Source organism: Scardinius erythrophthalmus (assembly GCF_964197995.2).
Source record: "Scardinius erythrophthalmus genome assembly, chromosome: 5".
NCBI lineage: Eukaryota > Metazoa > Chordata > Actinopteri > Cypriniformes > Leuciscidae > Scardinius > Scardinius erythrophthalmus.
In genome coordinates, this window is record NC_138225.1 from 36,087,627 (window position 1) to 36,106,468 (window position 18,842).

At 36.9% G+C, this 18,842-nt stretch overlaps 2 protein-coding genes across 3 annotated transcripts; both read right to left on the minus strand.

Annotated features, from left to right (window-relative positions):
- Positions 1–1,434: 1,434 nt before the first annotated feature.
- lcn15 (lipocalin 15) lies at positions 1,435–5,362 on the minus strand. 2 transcript variants are annotated; one of them, XM_081365893.1, is made up of 7 exons: positions 5,207–5,362; positions 4,107–4,246; positions 3,906–3,982; positions 3,230–3,340; positions 3,034–3,135; positions 2,729–2,753; positions 1,435–1,892 (listed from the first exon to the last, which is right to left on the minus strand). In XM_081365893.1, exons 1-7 carry the CDS (start codon positions 5,306–5,308, stop codon positions 1,781–1,783), a joined length of 669 nt encoding a protein of 222 aa, XP_081222019.1. In that variant the 5' UTR covers positions 5,309–5,362; the 3' UTR covers positions 1,435–1,780. The 2 variants fall into 2 exon arrangements, with proteins under 2 accessions (XP_081222019.1, XP_081222020.1); XM_081365894.1 differs by having other exon boundaries at positions 1,435–2,054.
- Positions 5,363–10,910: 5,548 nt separating this feature from the next.
- slc2a8 (solute carrier family 2 member 8) lies at positions 10,911–18,609 on the minus strand. The gene is made up of 11 exons (XM_081364830.1): positions 18,445–18,609; positions 18,285–18,374; positions 17,784–17,946; positions 17,333–17,539; positions 16,846–16,945; positions 16,117–16,328; positions 14,850–14,999; positions 14,657–14,765; positions 14,391–14,567; positions 12,132–12,277; positions 10,911–12,055 (listed from the first exon to the last, which is right to left on the minus strand). Exons 2-11 carry the CDS (start codon positions 18,362–18,364, stop codon positions 11,909–11,911), a joined length of 1,491 nt encoding a protein of 496 aa, XP_081220956.1. The 5' UTR covers positions 18,365–18,374; positions 18,445–18,609; the 3' UTR covers positions 10,911–11,908.
- Positions 18,610–18,842: the final 233 nt, after the last annotated feature.

Sequence of the window (18,842 nt, forward strand, 5' to 3'; positions counted from 1 at the left end):
CCAAATTGTAATCTTAACTGTTCTATTTCATCAGAAACGATCTGTAAACAGGGCTTTAAGTGTAAAATACCGAACTTGTTCTTTAACAAATGAGGCGTTTATCCCCCACCCCCAAAAGAAAAGAAAATAGTGAAAAGTTCTGTCATCATTTACTCATGTCTGTCCTCATGTTGTTCCAAACCTGTATGATTTTATTTCTTCTGGCCAACATAAAATATATATATTTTTTAGAAAATTTCAACAGTTTTTGTCCATACAAAGTCAATGGGGTCCAAAACAACTAAGTTTCATTGTATGAAAAATAAATAAAAATAAACGGAACCAGAAAACAAAATAAAACACTGAGACATCTTTCAAAATATCTTCTTTTGTGTCCATACAGGTTTGGAATGACATTATAGTGAGACAATTATGACACAATTTTCTTTTAGAAAAGCCTATAACTATCAATTTAAGTATTATGAACGTTTACAGTGGAGGGCTCCAGTGGTGTCAGATGTTAAATGACAGTGTTATAATGATGTTAAATCAATGTTCATCACCCTGTGACATTAACTATTTACTGATATACAGTGTGGCTTACAGTATGTGTGTGCTACAGTAAAGTGTGTCTGCTTGCGCATGTATGTATGTATGTATGTATGTATATGCTAGCACATAATTACAGCGGATAAAGACCCAGTTGTACTAAGAGAAACTTCTGGGTTTGGAAGAGCAGAGCTGCTTTTCTGTTTGGCTGGCTTTGCTGAATGGAGCCATTCACAAGCCTCTAACCGCATGCTTTCTTTATCTTCATTGTTATCCCCCTCTTCCCTTCACCCACCGCAGCATAATGGCACTCCGTAAAAAGGGGTGAGGGAGCAGTCTGATAGGGAGGGAGGGGGGTAATTGGGTGAGAGTGGAGAGTGGGGGAGGGACATGTAAAGGGGTGGAAGGAGTAAAAAGGGATGGAGGACCACAAAGAGGGGTATATGGTGACAGACAAAGGCCCAAACTAAGCCACGCATCATTTGTTGCTGACAAGTGATGATAGTACAGGAATGCTTTTCAGGAACTAGTTAATTGATTGATTTACTAATTGAATGACTGATTAATTGGCTGCATTTTACAATATGATTTGACACAATGTTTACATAATCATCATCATTACCAACATAACCATTACATATATATATATATATATATACATCATCAGAGAATCCTGAAAAGAATGCACAACATAAAATCAGCATATTAGAATGGTTTCTGAAGGATTATGTGACAGTGAACTGTAATGGCTGCTAAATATTCAGGAATAAATTACATTAAAATATAAAATAGTTATTTTAATTTAAATTATAGCTATTTTACAATATTATTGTTGTATTTTTATTAAAATAAATGCAGCCTTGTTGAGCATAATACTTGTTTTAAAAAAAACTCTTGAAAACCTTTGAATGGTATTGTATATATACACACACAAATGTGTAATATGCTTATTTATTTGTTTTGTAACATGGAATAGGCATATATGTTTAGTTTAATTGCCAAAAAAACATGACTTTTTATTATTCATTTTGAAAATACAGTGGAATTGTAAAATGATCTAAATGATTTGACACAAATTTTCTGTAAACATTAAGCAAACAACCACACAAATGCATGTCCATTATCAGTAGCACTGCCTGTTAGTAAACATCAGCGTCAGGTGGATCAGAATTTTAACAGTGATGCTGGCTGGATACAACAGCTCCACCTGCTGGTTTACAGTTGTAGCACAAACTGCGTTACATTGAAGATGTCACATGCAGTGTTGCATTTCTCCAATGATTGTTTGCGTTAAAACAAACACTGTTCCCCAAATGTGTAACAAAACTGAATATATGTAACCCATGGTCTGACTCCAAGGCTGGCTGAAAGATGGTGAAAGTATACAATTAGTTATAAAGTTCGAGTGGGTTAGCCTACCGATAAAAAACATCCTGTCCAATCACACTTTGGAAAGATTCTCAGTGGCAAAGACTGACTGATTAACAGTTTGTGCGGATTTGTCCTCTCTGAATTCTGCTGTATTCCTGCAGGTGAGTGAACAGTGGTGTATATTTTAGATTGGATAAAACAAGGCTTTTCATGGGGTTTACATCATTATCAACGTCACATAGAACTCATGTATTTCAGCCACTGGGAGACTGGGGCTAGTTGTCACAAGGGCTATAATAGTAGCAATAATGTTTTGAAACATCAGTTACACAAACTTGTTTTTATAGCAGTGTTGTATGTTGTTTTTAAAACATCAATTTCAAAACATGTTGTTGCGAATAACAGCATTACTTCGATTTAACCACAGAGAGCTGTGATTTAGCCACTTTTCAAACACACAATATTACCAGTTACCTTGTCTGTTATTGCTCAAACAACGAAAATACTTCCAACTGCCAAACACATCCACATCAGTTTCGTTCACAACTCAAAGTGGTGTTTCGTTCCTTCCTGAATGAATCAGTATTTTTGAACGAATAATTTGATTCACTCATAAAGACGTTCACTTGTCGCCACCTACTGGCGTAAGGACGCAAACTAAGTTATAAACAGGTTTACCAGTCTACTGTGACAACATACCCAACTGTAAATTAACTATATGTTATTTATTGAGCAATAACGGTGGATTGTTTTGCTTTTTGAAGTCATATCTCTATACAGACAACTAGCCCCGACCTCTCATAATATAAGGGAAGTGGTAAATCCATACCTTGGTTCTAGGATAGGGCAGGGATCTAAAAAAAACATTAAAAATGCATTACAAATCAACAAATTAATGTAAAATTGCACAATGTAAAAGTGTATATCAGCATGATTCCTGTTAAGAGTGACTGGTAGTTTTGTGTGTGCATGGTGTTTTATTGATTCAGCAAACTTTAGAGGCCCTATTTAAGGTCACATAAACATTAAACATTAGCCCCAGTAGCCTATTCCTGTTTTTTTTCCCTTCTTTTTTCTGCAGTGTGGCAGTCTGACATAAACAGTTTATGTTCGTTATATCACATGCAAACTTACCAACATCTGTTGGGGCGACAATGGCCTCCTCAGAAAAGCCCAGAGATAAAGCAAAAGATCTGAATCTCTCAATTAGATCTGGTCTTAGTATGGATGACCGTCCTAGGAGCAATGTTTCTGACAAATTAGCATGCCTCATCAATATGTCCAAGCCAGCATACTTGACATATATTTTACATCATCAGTTCAGACTTACCATAAAGAGCTACTTGAGTGTACTCTTTGTCCATGTTCTTGTATTTAAGGACCAAACTATAATCAGTGTAATTGGTCTCCACTATCGTGATGTCTTTTGTTATCCTGTGCCCTTAACAAAAGGTCAGACACATCATGTACATTTTAAGGGATTGATTGGATCTGTTTATGTTTGTGTAAAGGAGTGTATACTAAAATTGAAGTACAGTAGTCAACATTTGATGTGGATGAAGAAAGTTCATCAAACTTGTCCTAAGACAAGAACAGGTATTTTTTAAAAATTCATGGATAACTTTGATGAAAGGTTTTGATCCACTTCAAATGTTGACCACTGTATATAAAGTTGATACAGACATAGAGTGCAGCTAAAACCTATAGGCATACTGAAAAAAAATGGTATCCTAAAAATTGTAATTAAAATATTATTTAAAGTAACAATCGTAGATTACCACTTTTTACAATTTGGTTTAATTTTATAAAATGTTACACTATATTCTCAAATAATAATTATTAAGAAATATCGTGGTTGATCCGATGAAGGTGTGCAATTGGTTTAAATATATTTGCAAGTTTTTGAGAGTCAGTTCTGGAAGTCAGTTCTGTGAACAATGACGCCATGTGATAAGAAACATGTGATGTTAGCACGAAGATGTTAGAGAAAGGAAATGAGAGCTTACTTTTGCTAAAGTAAGTGAACCCTCCAGGAACATCTGTCTTCTTGTATGAATAAACATTGACAGAGCATCCATATGGCCTGTTAGTTCAAATATATACAGATTGTTAGCGCAGAGCTCAGTTTTACAATATGTTTTCCCTTTGTTATTTGAGATGGTGTGATAATGTAAATATGAAACAATATCTTGTCCAAAATTATGCACCTCATGGTCCACATGGTTAGGTTCACATTTCCATTGTCATTTGGTACCAGAAGACCTTTAGAAACCTTCAGATGGTTTTTGAACATTGCAAACAGCGCAGATTCATCTGCAATTCCAATACGGTACCATTCACCTGCAAACTGACAGTAAAAGAAAGTAAAAAATGGTTTGCAGTTCACTAAGTTTTCCAAGGGTTCTGTAGTAGCAGCTGATGGTTGTACAGCCTGTATAATAACTGTTATTACAGAAAATACAGTGCCTGAAAAAGAATTAGCGTTACGTATGGTTCCATTTGTTAACATTATTAATTACATAATGTATTATTAATAACATAATGTTAATTTCAACATTTACTAATAGATTATTAAAATAAGTGCATTGATTTAAGGGTGTGGGGAGGTGAGTCGTCAGCTGCTTCTTAAAATATGTGATGGTTTGGGTAATGAGACCTTGTTACCGAATTTGCTCTGTCATATTATTTCCTATTTCTAGAGCTAACTAAATGTCTGCGAATTTTCAAATAAAATGTACTGTGACACAAAGACAAGGTGACACAATGCAGGAGTAGTCAATGTTAAGTTTAAGTTTCTTTCTGTAAACTCATTTCACAATTAATACAGGAGTTATGAATATTTTTACATCACTGCATCTGTTCAATATACATCAAAACCACTCATATTCATTCTTGTATATAAATAAATGTACATTCTCAATAAAAAAAATAGCAAAAACCTTTAGGGACACAACATTTTGTCACTGCAGTACCATTAAAAGGACAACTTTGTACTTTAAGGGTAGATATTGCTACACTATACTAAAATGCACCTTTTAGTGGTAAATAAGGTACAAAGTTGCCCTTTTATGGGTACTGCCCCAGTGACAAGCTGTTATAGGTAATTTTTTTTCTGACAGTGTAAGCTGATGAACCATGATCCGTGCTTTAAGTAAACTTATATCCCACTGCAGTTCTACCTCTTCACTGTTTGAAACAGATATAATGCTGCGCACATTTAAAATGTCTCTTATTCATATGTCACTATTTAATGAAAAACATGCATTCAATGCTCAAACACCCCCAAAAATTGAAAAATCATACTCACTTTCTCCAGATCAAAGTTGGGCTGAGGCTCAACAGGATACTGTTTGTTGAAACCATGGGTCCCTAAAAACATACAAAGCAAAAGTGCTAATGCCAGATGCATGCTGAAAGTTCAAACACCTCTGTATGGAAATGCAAAACTAATGACATATCTCAGAAGCGGTGGGGAAACTCCTGGGTTTATATTTGCCAACAGCAAGGCAATGTTTGTGAAGGACAGGAGCCCAGCCCCTATACACACAGTGCATGTGTACAGTTCAGACTTTTAAAACAGCAACAATTTTTGTATGTTAGAGAATCTGACATGAAATCACTGAAAAATGACAGAACAGAATCCTGTATACACAGGATTACAAAACATATTTGTCAGACATTCATCTGGTGCATAATTATAGACATAAACACATAATGCTTTTTTTAAAACAATCTTTGGACAAATCTGCTTTAAATGTTGTTCTACGAGGGGACAGACTGTGGGTGTAAGATGACCCTGGACTTTGACTTACACTGGCCCAACACAAACGTTACGACACCAATCTCTTCATTACAGTGTACACTGATGCACAACTAAACAGAAATCTCTGAATACTCCTGAATACCTCTGCTTCTCAGACAGTGCATAACTTTATGCACATACTTTAAAAAATACAAGCACTGGATACCTCAAACAACAGCTGGAAGACTCTAGTAATTTCACGAGTTCACACTTACATGGCCAGATAGAGTAAAGAGATTGCGTATTTGGCGTGCTGTCCGACGGGGAGGGCTCCGAGCTCGGAATTTGGCCTGAACTCAGAGTACTCCCCCATCCCTGGTTGGGATGGGAACAGTCGAGAGTGAGGAGTTGGGGTGGTGGAGGGATGCTGGAAAACTGTCGTGGGACAGAGGTAAGTCTGTTTTATATGTAGGCCTCCTCTCGTGCTGATTGGGTAGATCATCTGAACGTGCTCCTCCTGAAGTTTGTTGATAAAACATCATGAGACCACACAAGCTATGATGGATCATTAATGAACAACATCACAATACATGAAACGTCAAATAGGCACAAATAACTGGAACTGCATAAAAACAAAAAAACAAAAAAAAAAACTATATATATATATATATATATTTATATATATTATACCACTTTCTGACTGGGAGGGAGGTCAGGGAGGTCTGCTTGTAGTAAGGGGTGGTCCATAAAAACTAATAGGCCCTATCTAAATTTTAATTTAATAAATTATTCTGTCTAGTATAAAGTTATTATGGGTTGTCTTGTTAATTACAGCTACTTTTGTGCTATTACTAGTTCTTTACATATCTGTTTGAGGGGGCAAATATTGCTTCTTATTTTTATTTTTTTTACGTTTATGTTTATGACATTACTGTCTATTTCAAGTTGTAGTTCTATGAATCATTGCACCGTGTTATCTAGCAGTAAGAAAAATTAATTCAATAGTTAATTTCCCACAAACTCAGGTCAAGTCAAGTCACCTTCATTTATAGCGCTTTTAACAATATGGATTGTTTCAAAGCAGCTTTACAGAGATAATAGGAAATCACCATAAAATATTGTTTAGGCTTTACAACAGCTCCAGGATAAAGTTATTGTCCAGCTAAAGTTAGTTTTGATTGATTGATTCACTTCCGTTGCGAAGATCATTGGTTATTAACTTAGGGGCCGCTAACACAAGACCGTTCTAACAGGAAAATCCTTATGAAATCCACATGCACATTATGTGATCAGTCCAAAGGTATGCGTGTTTGAATATATATGTGCACAGGCGTGTATTCCTTCTTTACAAGTTAACCCTCAATAAACTACTTGTCTGGCCTTAAAAATTTATAATACAGATTTTGCCACGCAAACCGGAATTATCCCAACAACATTTGATCTGTACTGAGGTAAAGGGAAGGGAAGGAGGCCTTCACAGGGAGGGACTGGTTGACACTTCAGGACTGCGTTGTCATCATGTCCAGGCACAGGTCCTTCATCAGATCTGGATACAGCCTGGATCCGACGGACTGCGGTAAACCACGGATAAACAGAGAGACTAATATTAGCGTAGATGCCATCTTTTTATGATGTAACAAATACATCAGGATTTATGGGAAGTGTTCCCGGTTCCGGCTGACCTAATCTATGCAGCCTAACATTGAATTATAAAAGTCCATAATGTGTTATGTGTATGCTAGGTCAAAGAGATGTGTTTTTAGTCTAGATTTGAACTGACAGAGTGTGTCTGCTTCCCGGACAATGTTAGGAAGATTGTTCCAAAGTTTAGGTGCTAAATAGGAAAAGGATCTACCGCCAGCAGTCGATTTTGATATTCTCAACTGGCCAGAATTTTGAGATCGCAGTAGATGTGAAGGACTATAATGCGTTAAGAGCTTGCTCAAGTACTGGGGAGCTAAACAATTTAATGCTTTGTAAGTGATCAGCAATATTTTAAAATTTATACAATGTTTAATAGGGAGCCAATGCAGTGTTGACAGAACAGGACTAATATGGTCATACTTCCTGGTTCTGGTAAGAACTCGAGCTGCTGCGTTTTGGACCAGCTGTAGTTTGTTTAAGCGTGCAGGGCAACCACCCAGTAGAGCATTACAATAATCTAGCCTTGATTTCATGAACTCATTACCTAATTGTTCTGCATTTTTCATTGAGAGTATATGACGTAATTTATATTTTTAAGATGAAAAAATGCGGTTTTACAGATACTAGACACGTGACTTTCAAATGAAAGATTGGTATCAAAGAGCACACCCAGGTTCCTAACCGACGACGAGGACTTGACAGAGCAGCCATCGAGTGTTAGACAGTATTTTAGGTTATTACGTGAGGACGTTTTTTGTCCAATAATTAGAATCTCTGTTTTTTCAGAATTAAGTTGTAGGAAATTGCTAGTCATCCAGCTTTTTATATCAGCTATATGCATTCCGTTCATTTTGTGAATTGGTAAGTTTCGTCGGTGTGTGAAGAAATAGCTGCGTATTATCAGCATAACACTGAAAACGAATGCCATGCTTTCTAATTATATCTCCCAAGGGTAGCATGTACAGAGTGAACAGCAACGGTCCTAGTACTGAGCCTTGTGGTACACCATAGTGAACCATGCTAATGCAATTCCACTAATGCCAAAATAATTTTCAAAGTCTATTTAAAAGAATGTTGTGGTCGATGGTATCAAATGCAGCACTAAGATCGAGTAACACTAATAGAGAGATACAACCACGATCGGATGATAAGAGCAAATCATTTGTCACTCTATTGAGAGCAGTCTCAGTGGTACGGTCTAAATCCTGATTGAAAATCATCGCAGATATCATTTCTTTCTAAAAAGGAACATAGTTGTGAGGATACTGCCTTTTCTAATATCTTTAACAGAAAAGGTAGATTCGAGATCGGCCTGTAATTGACTAATTCTGTAGGCTCAAGTTGCATTTTTTTAACAAGAGGTTTAATCATAGCCAGCTTAAAAGTTTTTGGTACGTATCCTAATGACAAAGATGAATTAATGATATTAAGAAGAGGATCTATGACCTCTGGAAGCATCTCTTTTAGTAGCTTAGTCAGTAAAGGGTCTAATATACATGTTGTCGATTTAGATGATTTAACGAGTTTAGAAAATTCTTCCTCTCCTATAGCAATGAATGAATCAAATATTTCCTTAGGGAGACTACAATGCACTCCCTGATGCGATACTGTAGTCGACGGTTGCATAGTTATAATTTTCTCCCTGATATTATCAATCTTATAAGTGAAGTTCATAAAGTCATTACTGCTGTGCTGCTTGGAAACATCTGGGCTTGAAGATTTATTTTTTGTTAGTTTAGCCACTGTAATGCCAAATAAATTTTTATTTTGGTTTTGTTTCTTTTCTTCTAATTGGCTGGAAAAATAAGCAGATCTAGCAGCTTTTAAGGCCTCTCTGTATGCAGTCGAACTATCTTTTTATGAAATGCGAAATACCTCTAGTTTTGTTTTCCAGATGCACTCCATTTTTCTGGCTGCTCTCTTAAGGGCCTAAGTACTGCTTCAGATCCTTTTCTTGCAGGCCCACATGAGAAGAATGAGACACACAGAAATTGGTGCTTCACCATTCATTGTTCTTCAAAGTTTATTGGTTAGATACACTTATATACTCTTCTTGTAATGCATATTCATTTATCACAGTCCAGTTATCTGAGGCCCGTAATATCCTTACAGTAGCACATCAGACACACATTTTCCTCTTAATTTGATCATTTTCAGATTACATCTCTCATGACATATTGCATTATTCAGCATCTTCAAACAAGATGCTCGACCAATTGTAAAGAGCTTTTGGAACACCCCCAAGCTCTGACCTGCAGATAACCACCCTTGAAATCTAAAGGCCTTCATACCATAAGTGAAATGAATAAGCCTCAGGCTGAAGGAAATGCAAATTCATGCCTGTAAAGTAGACAGCACAGGAAAAAAAATTGCAGAAGAATAGGATGCAGGAGAAGAAAGTTCAACAACAATACTTCAGCAATAAAAAAGGCCTTGAAAAAGTCATCGGATTACATAATTCACATTACCTTAAAGGAGAACTCCGGTCAATTTTAACATTGAGCTCATTTTATTGTACATTTGGAGTGCTGTCAATACAGAGAACAACTACAAAAATCGGTGTTGCCTACACCGAGTTATTCTATTTTTAAAATTTGCACCCTGTTGACTTCAATGGGGCAAGTACTAAACCTGCTTTTAGCCTCTTAACATCCTTGATGTGTCATTACAAGTGCACAGGTCAGGTGAGTGATTCCTTCAGAGTGATCACGAGTGAATCTGACTGCAGTAGATGTGAAAGATGTTAATAAAAATGATGTTATTTAAGCCAGCGCAAATACCTGTTTACATCCTGTTTTTCGGTTGAAGTCCAAAGTAGTCGATTGCCGAGTTCACGCGCTTGATCATAGGTAACTAAACCCATGTGCGCGTGAACTCGGCAATCGACTACTTTGGACTTCACCCGAAAACAGGACGTAAACACAGGTATTTGCGCTGGCTTAAATAACATCATTTTTATACATATCTTTTACATCTACTGCAGTCAGATCCACTCGTGTTCACTCAGAAGGAATCACTCACATTTTCTGTGCACTTGTAATGACACATCAAGGATGTTAAGAGGCTAAAAGCAGGTTTAGTACTTGCCCCATTGAAGTCTACAGGGTGCAAATTTTAAAAATAGAATAACTCGGTGTAGGCAACACCGATTTTTGTCGTTGTTCTCTGTATTGACAGCACTCCAAATTTACAAAAAAATGAGCTCAATGTTAAAATTGACCGGAGTTCTCCTTTAAAACCACTATCTAGTACCAGATGGCATTAAAGGTTTTATCAGCGATTTCAGGCCCAAACATAAATGATCACATTCATCTAATCTTTCCTAAAGATCCGCTAGCTACCCGCCCCATAAGCATAGTCAAAAAAACGCGTCTCTGTAGGCAGCCTAGGCTCTGAGATCTGCACACAAAAACAGTTGCTTTCACCAACCACTCAAAACCAAAATAAATAGTGTTCCAACCAATCACCGACAGGGGTGGGTGTTGTGAGGTTTTGCGCTCGTGCACGGCTGCCTATGACGGCTGTACGCGAAAACCTCACAACACCCACCACTGTCGGTGATGCAACCTTTAATTCTAATAAAAGTAATTCATTAGGGGGGAAAAAAGGCAATTGACAAATGTTTAGAATGCTGAGGTTGTTCATTTTATCTGCATTTATCAGCATATTAAAAATAAAATTTTACAAATTTTATTTTTCACTTAAAAAAAATATTCTTGGGCACATCATATCATTTGGCATTTTAATTTTTCATCCTTGTCATTATTACAGCAAGTCATACTGTGCACACCCAGTACCACAATCTAAAGCAATACAACTTCACTTTTGAGAGTTCTGTTTAATATTGCTCAACTCATGAACGAAGCAAACGACAGAGTTGTTCAGTAACCATGTACATTGAATGAATTATTATTAGTGAGTTTAATCGCACTTTGTTCAATTTCTTTGCTATACACACACAAAAAAAAAAAAGTCAGAAAAAATGTATGTAGTCACCAGTGCAATCAGGTAATGAAATACTTATTTCTTTATTATTTAATTCTTACTTTTATAATATATCTATAGAAAAATATATCTACAGAATATAAAAATGAGCTTCAAGTTAAACAACATTTCAGAAATATTTTTGAGATCGATCGAATCAGATCAGATAGTAACTTGGGTAACATTTTAAATTAGAATGTGTTCCATGCACATATTAATTTCAAAATGTAACCCAAGCTACTATTTTGATGCAGAGGAATTGCAATGAAAACTAATGGAAATAAAGCTTATATAAACTGTGTGTCAATTGAATAGTTGTTCATGCAAAATTCTACTGAGGCTAATTCGTCATGTGACCTGCAAATAAGTTCAAAATCAGACACAATGTAAAATCATGATGTTTAAAGGTGTGCCAACAGTAACAGTATAAAAATAAGTCACGTTAAAAATTCTTCAACATTGTCTGAAACATCACATCAGCCACTTATCACACTAATTCAATGACAAATCACATTAAGACAACAAATTTTTGATCTGTAAACATTTACATTATTTGAAAACATAACGAGCTTCTAACATGCCAATGCAACTAGTTTGTTTCCTCAATATTTTGGAGTTGGCACTGAGGAGAAAATATGTCTAGCGCCGATGAGTCCCTTTAAACCGGGCTTGAATCTCCTCCAAAGTTTTGCCTTTGGTCTCAGGGACAAAGATGGCAGTGAATATGACATTGAGAGCGCACATTCCTGAGAACATCCAGAATGTCCCTGCACTAGTTATGGCATCCTGAAAGAGATCATGTATTAGACCTGTTCATTAAACCTAGAACGTTTCAGGGGAAAATACATAACCGTCAGCTCACCATGAGGTTCTGGAAGGTCTTGGTGACAATGAAGGCACAGGTCCAGTTGGTAAGCACACACAGAGCACTGCCCATTCCCCTCACTCGTGTGGGAAAGATCTCGGACATCACCAGCCAAGGAGTAGGACCCCAACCAAGAGCAAAACCTGGTAAACACATGTGTTGATAGTCAGACTAACTGCAGTCGGTTCACTTATCTTACTTATTTCACCAAAATGAATTGGACAAAAACTCAAGTATAGCTACATTTTTTTTTTAGGCATGTAGTAGCAAGAAAACTAGATATCACTGCATGAATTTGATTCAGTTTTTCAAGTGCATTCATAAGATTATGTAATTATGTCTTAGAAAAACTACTTAAAGGTGGTATCAGTGATTTCAGGCCCAAAAATAAATGATCACATTCATCTAATCTTTCCTAACGATCCGCTAGCTGCCCGCCCCATAAGCATGCCATCAAAAAAACGCATCTCTGTAGGCAGCCTAGGCTCTGAGATCTGCACACAAAAACAAATGATTTAGCCAAACACTCAAAACCAAAACAAATAGTGTTCCAACCAATCACCGACAGGGAGAGGGTGTTGTGAGGTTTTGAGCCAGCTTTTTCTTCAGCTCTGACTTCGCGTGCAGCCGTGCACAAGCACGGCTGCGGGGCGGGCAGCTAGCGGATCGTTAGGAAAGATTAGATTAATGTGATAAAAATATTTTGGGGCCTGAAATCACTGATACCACCTTTAAGATTGATTATTGCACCAAGCAACTTGAAAGTAATTTTTTTTAGCTTATTGCATATTATAAATCACATTTTAATGCCTTTTTCTGCATGACCATATTATATTCACCTTGTCTGTGAAACCAGGGGAAGGTTTCCTCAAGGTCTTGTCTCAATGTCCTAATATCAAGTGACTTTTGTTCATCAAAATAAGTAAATATACCAGTAAAATGGCAGTTTTATCTTATAAAACGTGAGTTTTTCACGCAATAAAAATGTTTGATTGAAGTAGAAGTGGCCATGAAATGAGTTGGCAGCTTTATCAATAGTTTGAGCTAGTTTGACTCGAGACTATAGAGCTATCATCTGCTCATGTGATAGAAAAAGCATCAATGGACAGTATAGAGAGTGAGCATGATCCAATGAAAGGTGATAAAGAGTGCAGCATGCATCTGTGAGGGCACGAACACTCTAGTTATGTCCCAATGATGCACTATACCAGTGGTTCCAAACCCTGGTCCTGGGGTGCATCTCAGTCAGCTCCCGAGCTTGTGAATCAGTATATCTTGTACACAAATCCGGGCACTGGTAAGGACCCTGGCTCACTACCCATTTAGACAGTGATTACTCAATTTACGGCAACATTACATGTTGTAGAAGGTCACCGCTGGTATTAATGAACAACAGGCAGAACCTATATCTTTTTGATATTATTTTTTAAACACATATCCTCATAAAACATTTCAGCCGACTATGTGTTCACTACCTGTCTAGTGATGTGTGTTTATGCTGACATAATAATAATAAAAAAAAAGTTTGTCTTTTCAAATCTTCCATTCCGTGTCATTATATTTATTAAGCTGGCTCATGCGTTTTATGTTTTATGCGCTTCAGAAATTTAACATTATTTCTGCTCAGGAAGCATAGTGAGAATCAATGCTTCCTGGTTTTTACTCCAGTACCAGGGTTGGGAACCACAGAAACTACTAGAAAGTTATAGGCAGTGAGTTTAATCAAGGTTTGACCTAAAAGTGGCAGGAAAGTGACTCTCAAGGGCCAGAGTTGAGAACCCCTGATCTAGTGTATGAATTATATAAGGTTATTTTGTCATCCAGCAACAGAGTCTGATAGTTCCTCCCCATTGGCTACTTAAGGAAAGCTGTGACAGTTGAGTCCATGAAATGTCCAACATAAAGTCCATGAAGTGTTTTCGGTTAAGTAGGTGCATTGTCCAGGTATTTGAAGTACCCTTTATCTGGTGTCTATAAGTCTTTATTATGATTAATTTGACTTTTTTTTTAATTTTAATTAATTTCTTGACAGAAACAAATGATTCATAATCGGTGCTTTGAGAAAACAAGTGAATTGTTATACCCCTAGCACACATACAAACCAACAAACTGCAGTTGACTTCCTCTCTATGTATGTAGTTTTAGGCTAGAATAATCTGAACATTTCATCTTGCAGTGTTTTAGCAAATCTTAATACAGCAGCTGAAAAATTTTCTTGCTCTATGGTAAGCTTCAGTGAAATACATTTCTACTAACCTGTAATGAAAAGGCCCATGCTTCCCACAGCCAGCCAGGTCAGGTCTGTTGGGGTCTGCTCCGCCAGAGGACCCTGGGCGTCTGTTAGTAAACTCGTCAGTGAGGAGTTATTGTGCTTCATCACAGTCAGCTTGAAATACACTCCAAACACTGCTTCACTAACACACATGGTGACACCTTGTGGGGGAACCAAAATAGAAGATAATTCATTTTCTCGTTTCAAAAACAGAGGTGCAAATTAATTATTCCACAAAAGATGCTTCTACCAGACAAGATGAGAAGAACTTTCCGCCCAGCTTTGTCCATGATAACAGCAGCAACTGCAGTGAAGAACACCTGTGTGGCTGCAACAATAACAGTGGCCACATCGCTGCTCTGTGGGAGACAATAAAGAACATTACAGTGTGCTTTTACAGTAGCATGAAGGCTCTTCATTAATGAGTTTCATCAAACACTCACTTTGAAATGGGCCTGCTCGAAGATCGTCTCTGCATAAAACATGATGGCATTAATGCCAGTAAATTGCTGGAACAGCATCATCATAATGCCTACGCCTAAAGGCTTATAGACGCCAGGGTCCTTCAGATCCGCCAGACTGAAGCTTTGCTCCTGTAATCAATTAAATGTCAATCTTAGTGACTTATATACAAAAGTGCAAAGAATTATTTATTTATTAAATAAAATAAAAAGCTATGGTAAAGTGGGATAAACTTAAAGACATCAAACATATAATTAAACTTGGTTACACCCATATTTAATGAATCAGTTTCTGTTGGATAAAATTAAAGGTATAGTTCACCCCCCAAAAAAATCTGTCAATTACGCTGAAAAAAGTTCATAAAGACATCATAAAAGAAATCCATATTAATTGAGCAGTTAAATCTAAGACTTCTGAAGAGACATGCTTGCTTTTAATGATAAACAGATTTAATTTAGGCTTTTTTTCCCACGTCATCACATAATTATTGACCTTCCACAGGAACCAATGAGATTGTACATCAAGTAATCACAGTTGAGCTTATGTTTACCATATTTGATGTGCTCTATGTAGGTGCCTTAGATCAATGCATAATGATATTTATATATTTGAATTAAAGCCTAAATTAAATTTGGACATCCTCATGTCTTAATTTAAATTAAAACAGGAGGGTGAGTACATTATGACAGAATTTGTGAACTAACCCTTTGGGCCTGTTTACACTTGGTCCAGCAATCTGATCGTGAAAAGACCAGGTGTCATAAATCCAATCACTCAAACCAAAGTTGGTTGTTGGTTGTTGAAACCACATATGTACATTTTATTCCACCCAAAATGTCAAAAAATAAACGTGTGAGAGACACTTAACACACATTCAGCTTCATTAAAAGTAATGAGACTAAATGATCTTACCAGTGCTGATGCCACTGTTGCGGTTAAATTTGCAGTTGAAGATTGGATTTATATTCGTTTTGCGGAGACATTTCTGGCCAAGTGTAAATGGAACTGTTTTAACAAATCAGATAGCTATCCGATCAGTTAAAATGCATGAAATGACCAGGTGTAAACAGGCCCTTTAAGTTGCCCAACATTTTTTGTCATTGAGTTTACAGTTCATTAAAAAATAATTCACACTATAAAGGTAAAATGCAAATTCATGTTGATTTTTAATTTTGAAAAGCAACTCAACATTTAAATCGAGACCAAACAAAGTTTGAGATGTGAAATGAGAGATTTGTTATGTCTAACTTCATTTTTGTAGGCCTCTTCTATCCTAGCACACTCCCACTCTACAGGGGCATCAGGACCCCTGAGGAAGCGCAGGGCCTCCTCTGCCTCTCTTCTTTTCCCTTGGGAGAGCAGGAACCGTGGCGTCTCCGGCATGAAGCACATAAACACCAGCATTAGTGTGGGAGGGATAGAGGATGTGATTGCTAACCATCGCCAGTCCAAGAACAAACCTGATAAAATTAATTTTGCATTACTTAAAGAGTACTTCACCCAATAATTACAATTCATCATTTACTCAACTACAACTGATCACACAGTAGGGGTCAAGTTCTCATACTATTCATGTAAACACAGCTCAGCCTCAGACAGAGCCATGTACAATGCAGGCTCTGTGCATTTCGAAGAGGGACATTCCTGTGCTAACTCCTGACCTATCCCACTAATGCAATACTGAAAGTCACTAGAGTCATTTCACAAGGATTCTCGAGAGCAAAAATTAGGATGGCATTCACACACATCTGAGCTGATTTCAAAGAACAAATAAAGTATTGGAGTGCAGGGCTACATTGGAAAAGTGACATTATATGTGCAAAATCTCGCTGGTGTCATTGACATATGTTCAAATGCGTCTTCTGATTAAACATTAACAATCATCTCACACAGCTAACTGGAGTAGAACAGCCCTATTACCATCAAAGGCACTCAAGTGTCATAATGCAGTCACAAGATTAAAATGAGAGCCAATACCTGTTATATAGGCTCCCATAATGCCTATAACAACCATAAGTTGCACGCAGGATCCCAAAGTTCCCCTAACACGCTCATGAGCCATTTCCGAGATGTAAAGCTGGAGAAATAGAGAGAGAAAAAAAAAGTCAAGTGGATTGATCAAAGCTATTGATCTAAATATCCATGAGTTTGATAAAATACTATATTATAGTGTACACACACACACACACGCACACGCACACGCACACGCACACACACACACACACACACACACACAGTTAAATGATTATTTAAAAAAAGAATTGAAATAAATGTGGACTGATGGCTTCAACACAGTCAGTTATCGCTAAAAATAAATGATCCTATGGAGAAAATGAATGGGATTTTTACTTCTGTTACGGTCTATAATAATAATAATTTAGTCAATAGCTTTATTATGATTATTATTATTATTATTATTATTATTATATTCTGCATAATATTGCAATAAAAAAGGAATTCTTACAGGTACAACAAGAGAAGTCACTCCACTGGCCAGACCAGTGAGAACTCTGCCCACATATAACATCCAGTGGTTCTGAGCAGCAATAATAATGGTAAACCCAAAGATGAATGGAATTGCACAGAACATAAGGCTCAATTTTCGTCCAATCTTCTCCACAATCCATCCTCCCAAAAGACCCCCAAGAGCCGCACCAATGGTCACCACAGCCTACAAGACAGAAAAATATACAGAAGGCTAATGTTGAAACATCTGAACCCTTGTCAGTATTTAGTCTGCAAATGTTATGCACTGACAACTATATTTAGATTTTTGGTTCTCTTTTAAACGCCCTCCAGCTCTGACAATACAATGAAAATGCAAGTTCTGGGAACTGAAAATGACAAGCATTTCCTTTATTGTACGGCCAAATTGTAGTTGATATATATATATAAAAAAAAAAATCATCACATACCCCAAACCAGGAAGCCTCATCTTTGCTGAGCTGCAGTCTCAGGTCTTGAATTCTGCAGAGTTCAGGTATGGCAGGAGAGCTATAGCCTAGCACAAACCCAAAACTCAGGGGTCCCAGAACTGCTGCGAATGTGGCCATGTACAACTTCCCATTCTTAACTTTACTGTTGAGCGTAAAGTTAAACTTAGATAAGAAACAATTAAAATGTAGGTAAGTTTCATAATTCTTGTTGAACATGTTCCAGTTGGGAACCCTAATGAAAAGTCATTGCACACTCTTTCTGGTATAACTCATTAATTTTGAACAGATTACCGAGTGAATAACACTTTTAAGTGCCAATTATCTGTAATCATACCACTAAAAAAACAGTAGAAGTTATTTGAGGATATAAACCATGGTGTTCTTTGAACCACCTTGACAACCATTGTTGTACATGAGATTTTTCCAGAACCTTTTTTTTTGTAAGAAGAAAACCCCTAAAGACAATAACGTGACACTTACTCCAGGTAGGAGTCCTGCTCGGATCTGTCCTGTTCTGTTTGCTCATCATTGACCAACAGTGGTCTGGTCTCATGATTCATCGTGCCTCCTCTTAAATGATAATCAAGTTATCAAGCAGTTCATAGATGATCGCCACGGACAAATTGTGTTGTATACATACATAACAACTGACAAAACACGAACTAGTCCAGCCAGTGACGTTTGGCATCCCAGTTTCACTCACTGCATATTCAGCAAACCAGTGTCATTGTTGTCAGCTGATGCATGTGACAATAATAAATACGTCCATTGATTTCAAAATAAGAGTCCTAACTTTTCTTTTGCCTTGCCTTGTCCTTTCCACAGACTGTAAAAAAGGTCCTTCTACACAAAGTACACGTTGACTATACGTCATAATTTTTTTACTTTTGTTGTATATTTTTGCACATAGCAAATGTCACTTTGCACTAACTGACATTTTTAAAGATATTGCTTAGAAAAAAAATTATACATGCGGCCGTTTCTCTTCGTTTGCCATTCAAGTGTTCCCATAGTTACTTAATGTTTTCAGAAGTGATT

Bases quoted from the DNA above. Each gene is read 5' to 3' on its own strand.
- lcn15 (XM_081365893.1), bottom strand. From the start codon at position 5,308: ATGCATCTGGCATTAGCACTTTTGCTTTGTATGTTTTTAGGGACCCAT. The intron at 3,136-3,229 runs GTAAGTCTGAAC...CATTGCTCCTAG, and splicing joins CACTCAAGTAGCTCTTTATG to GACGGTCATCCATACTAAGA. The intron at 2,754-3,033 runs GTAAGTTTGCAT...TGTTTTTTTTAG, and splicing joins TGTCGCCCCAACAGATGTTG to ATCCCTGCCCTATCCTAGAA.
- slc2a8 (XM_081364830.1), bottom strand. From the start codon at position 18,364: ATGAATCATGAGACCAGACCACTGTTGGTCAATGATGAGCAAACAGAA. The intron at 17,947-18,284 runs GTAAGTGTCACG...TACGCTCAACAG, and splicing joins GAGCAGGACTCCTACCTGGA to TAAAGTTAAGAATGGGAAGT. The intron at 15,000-16,116 runs GTTAGACATAAC...AATTGATTACAG, and splicing joins AAGAGGCCTACAAAAATGAA to GAGCAAAGCTTCAGTCTGGC.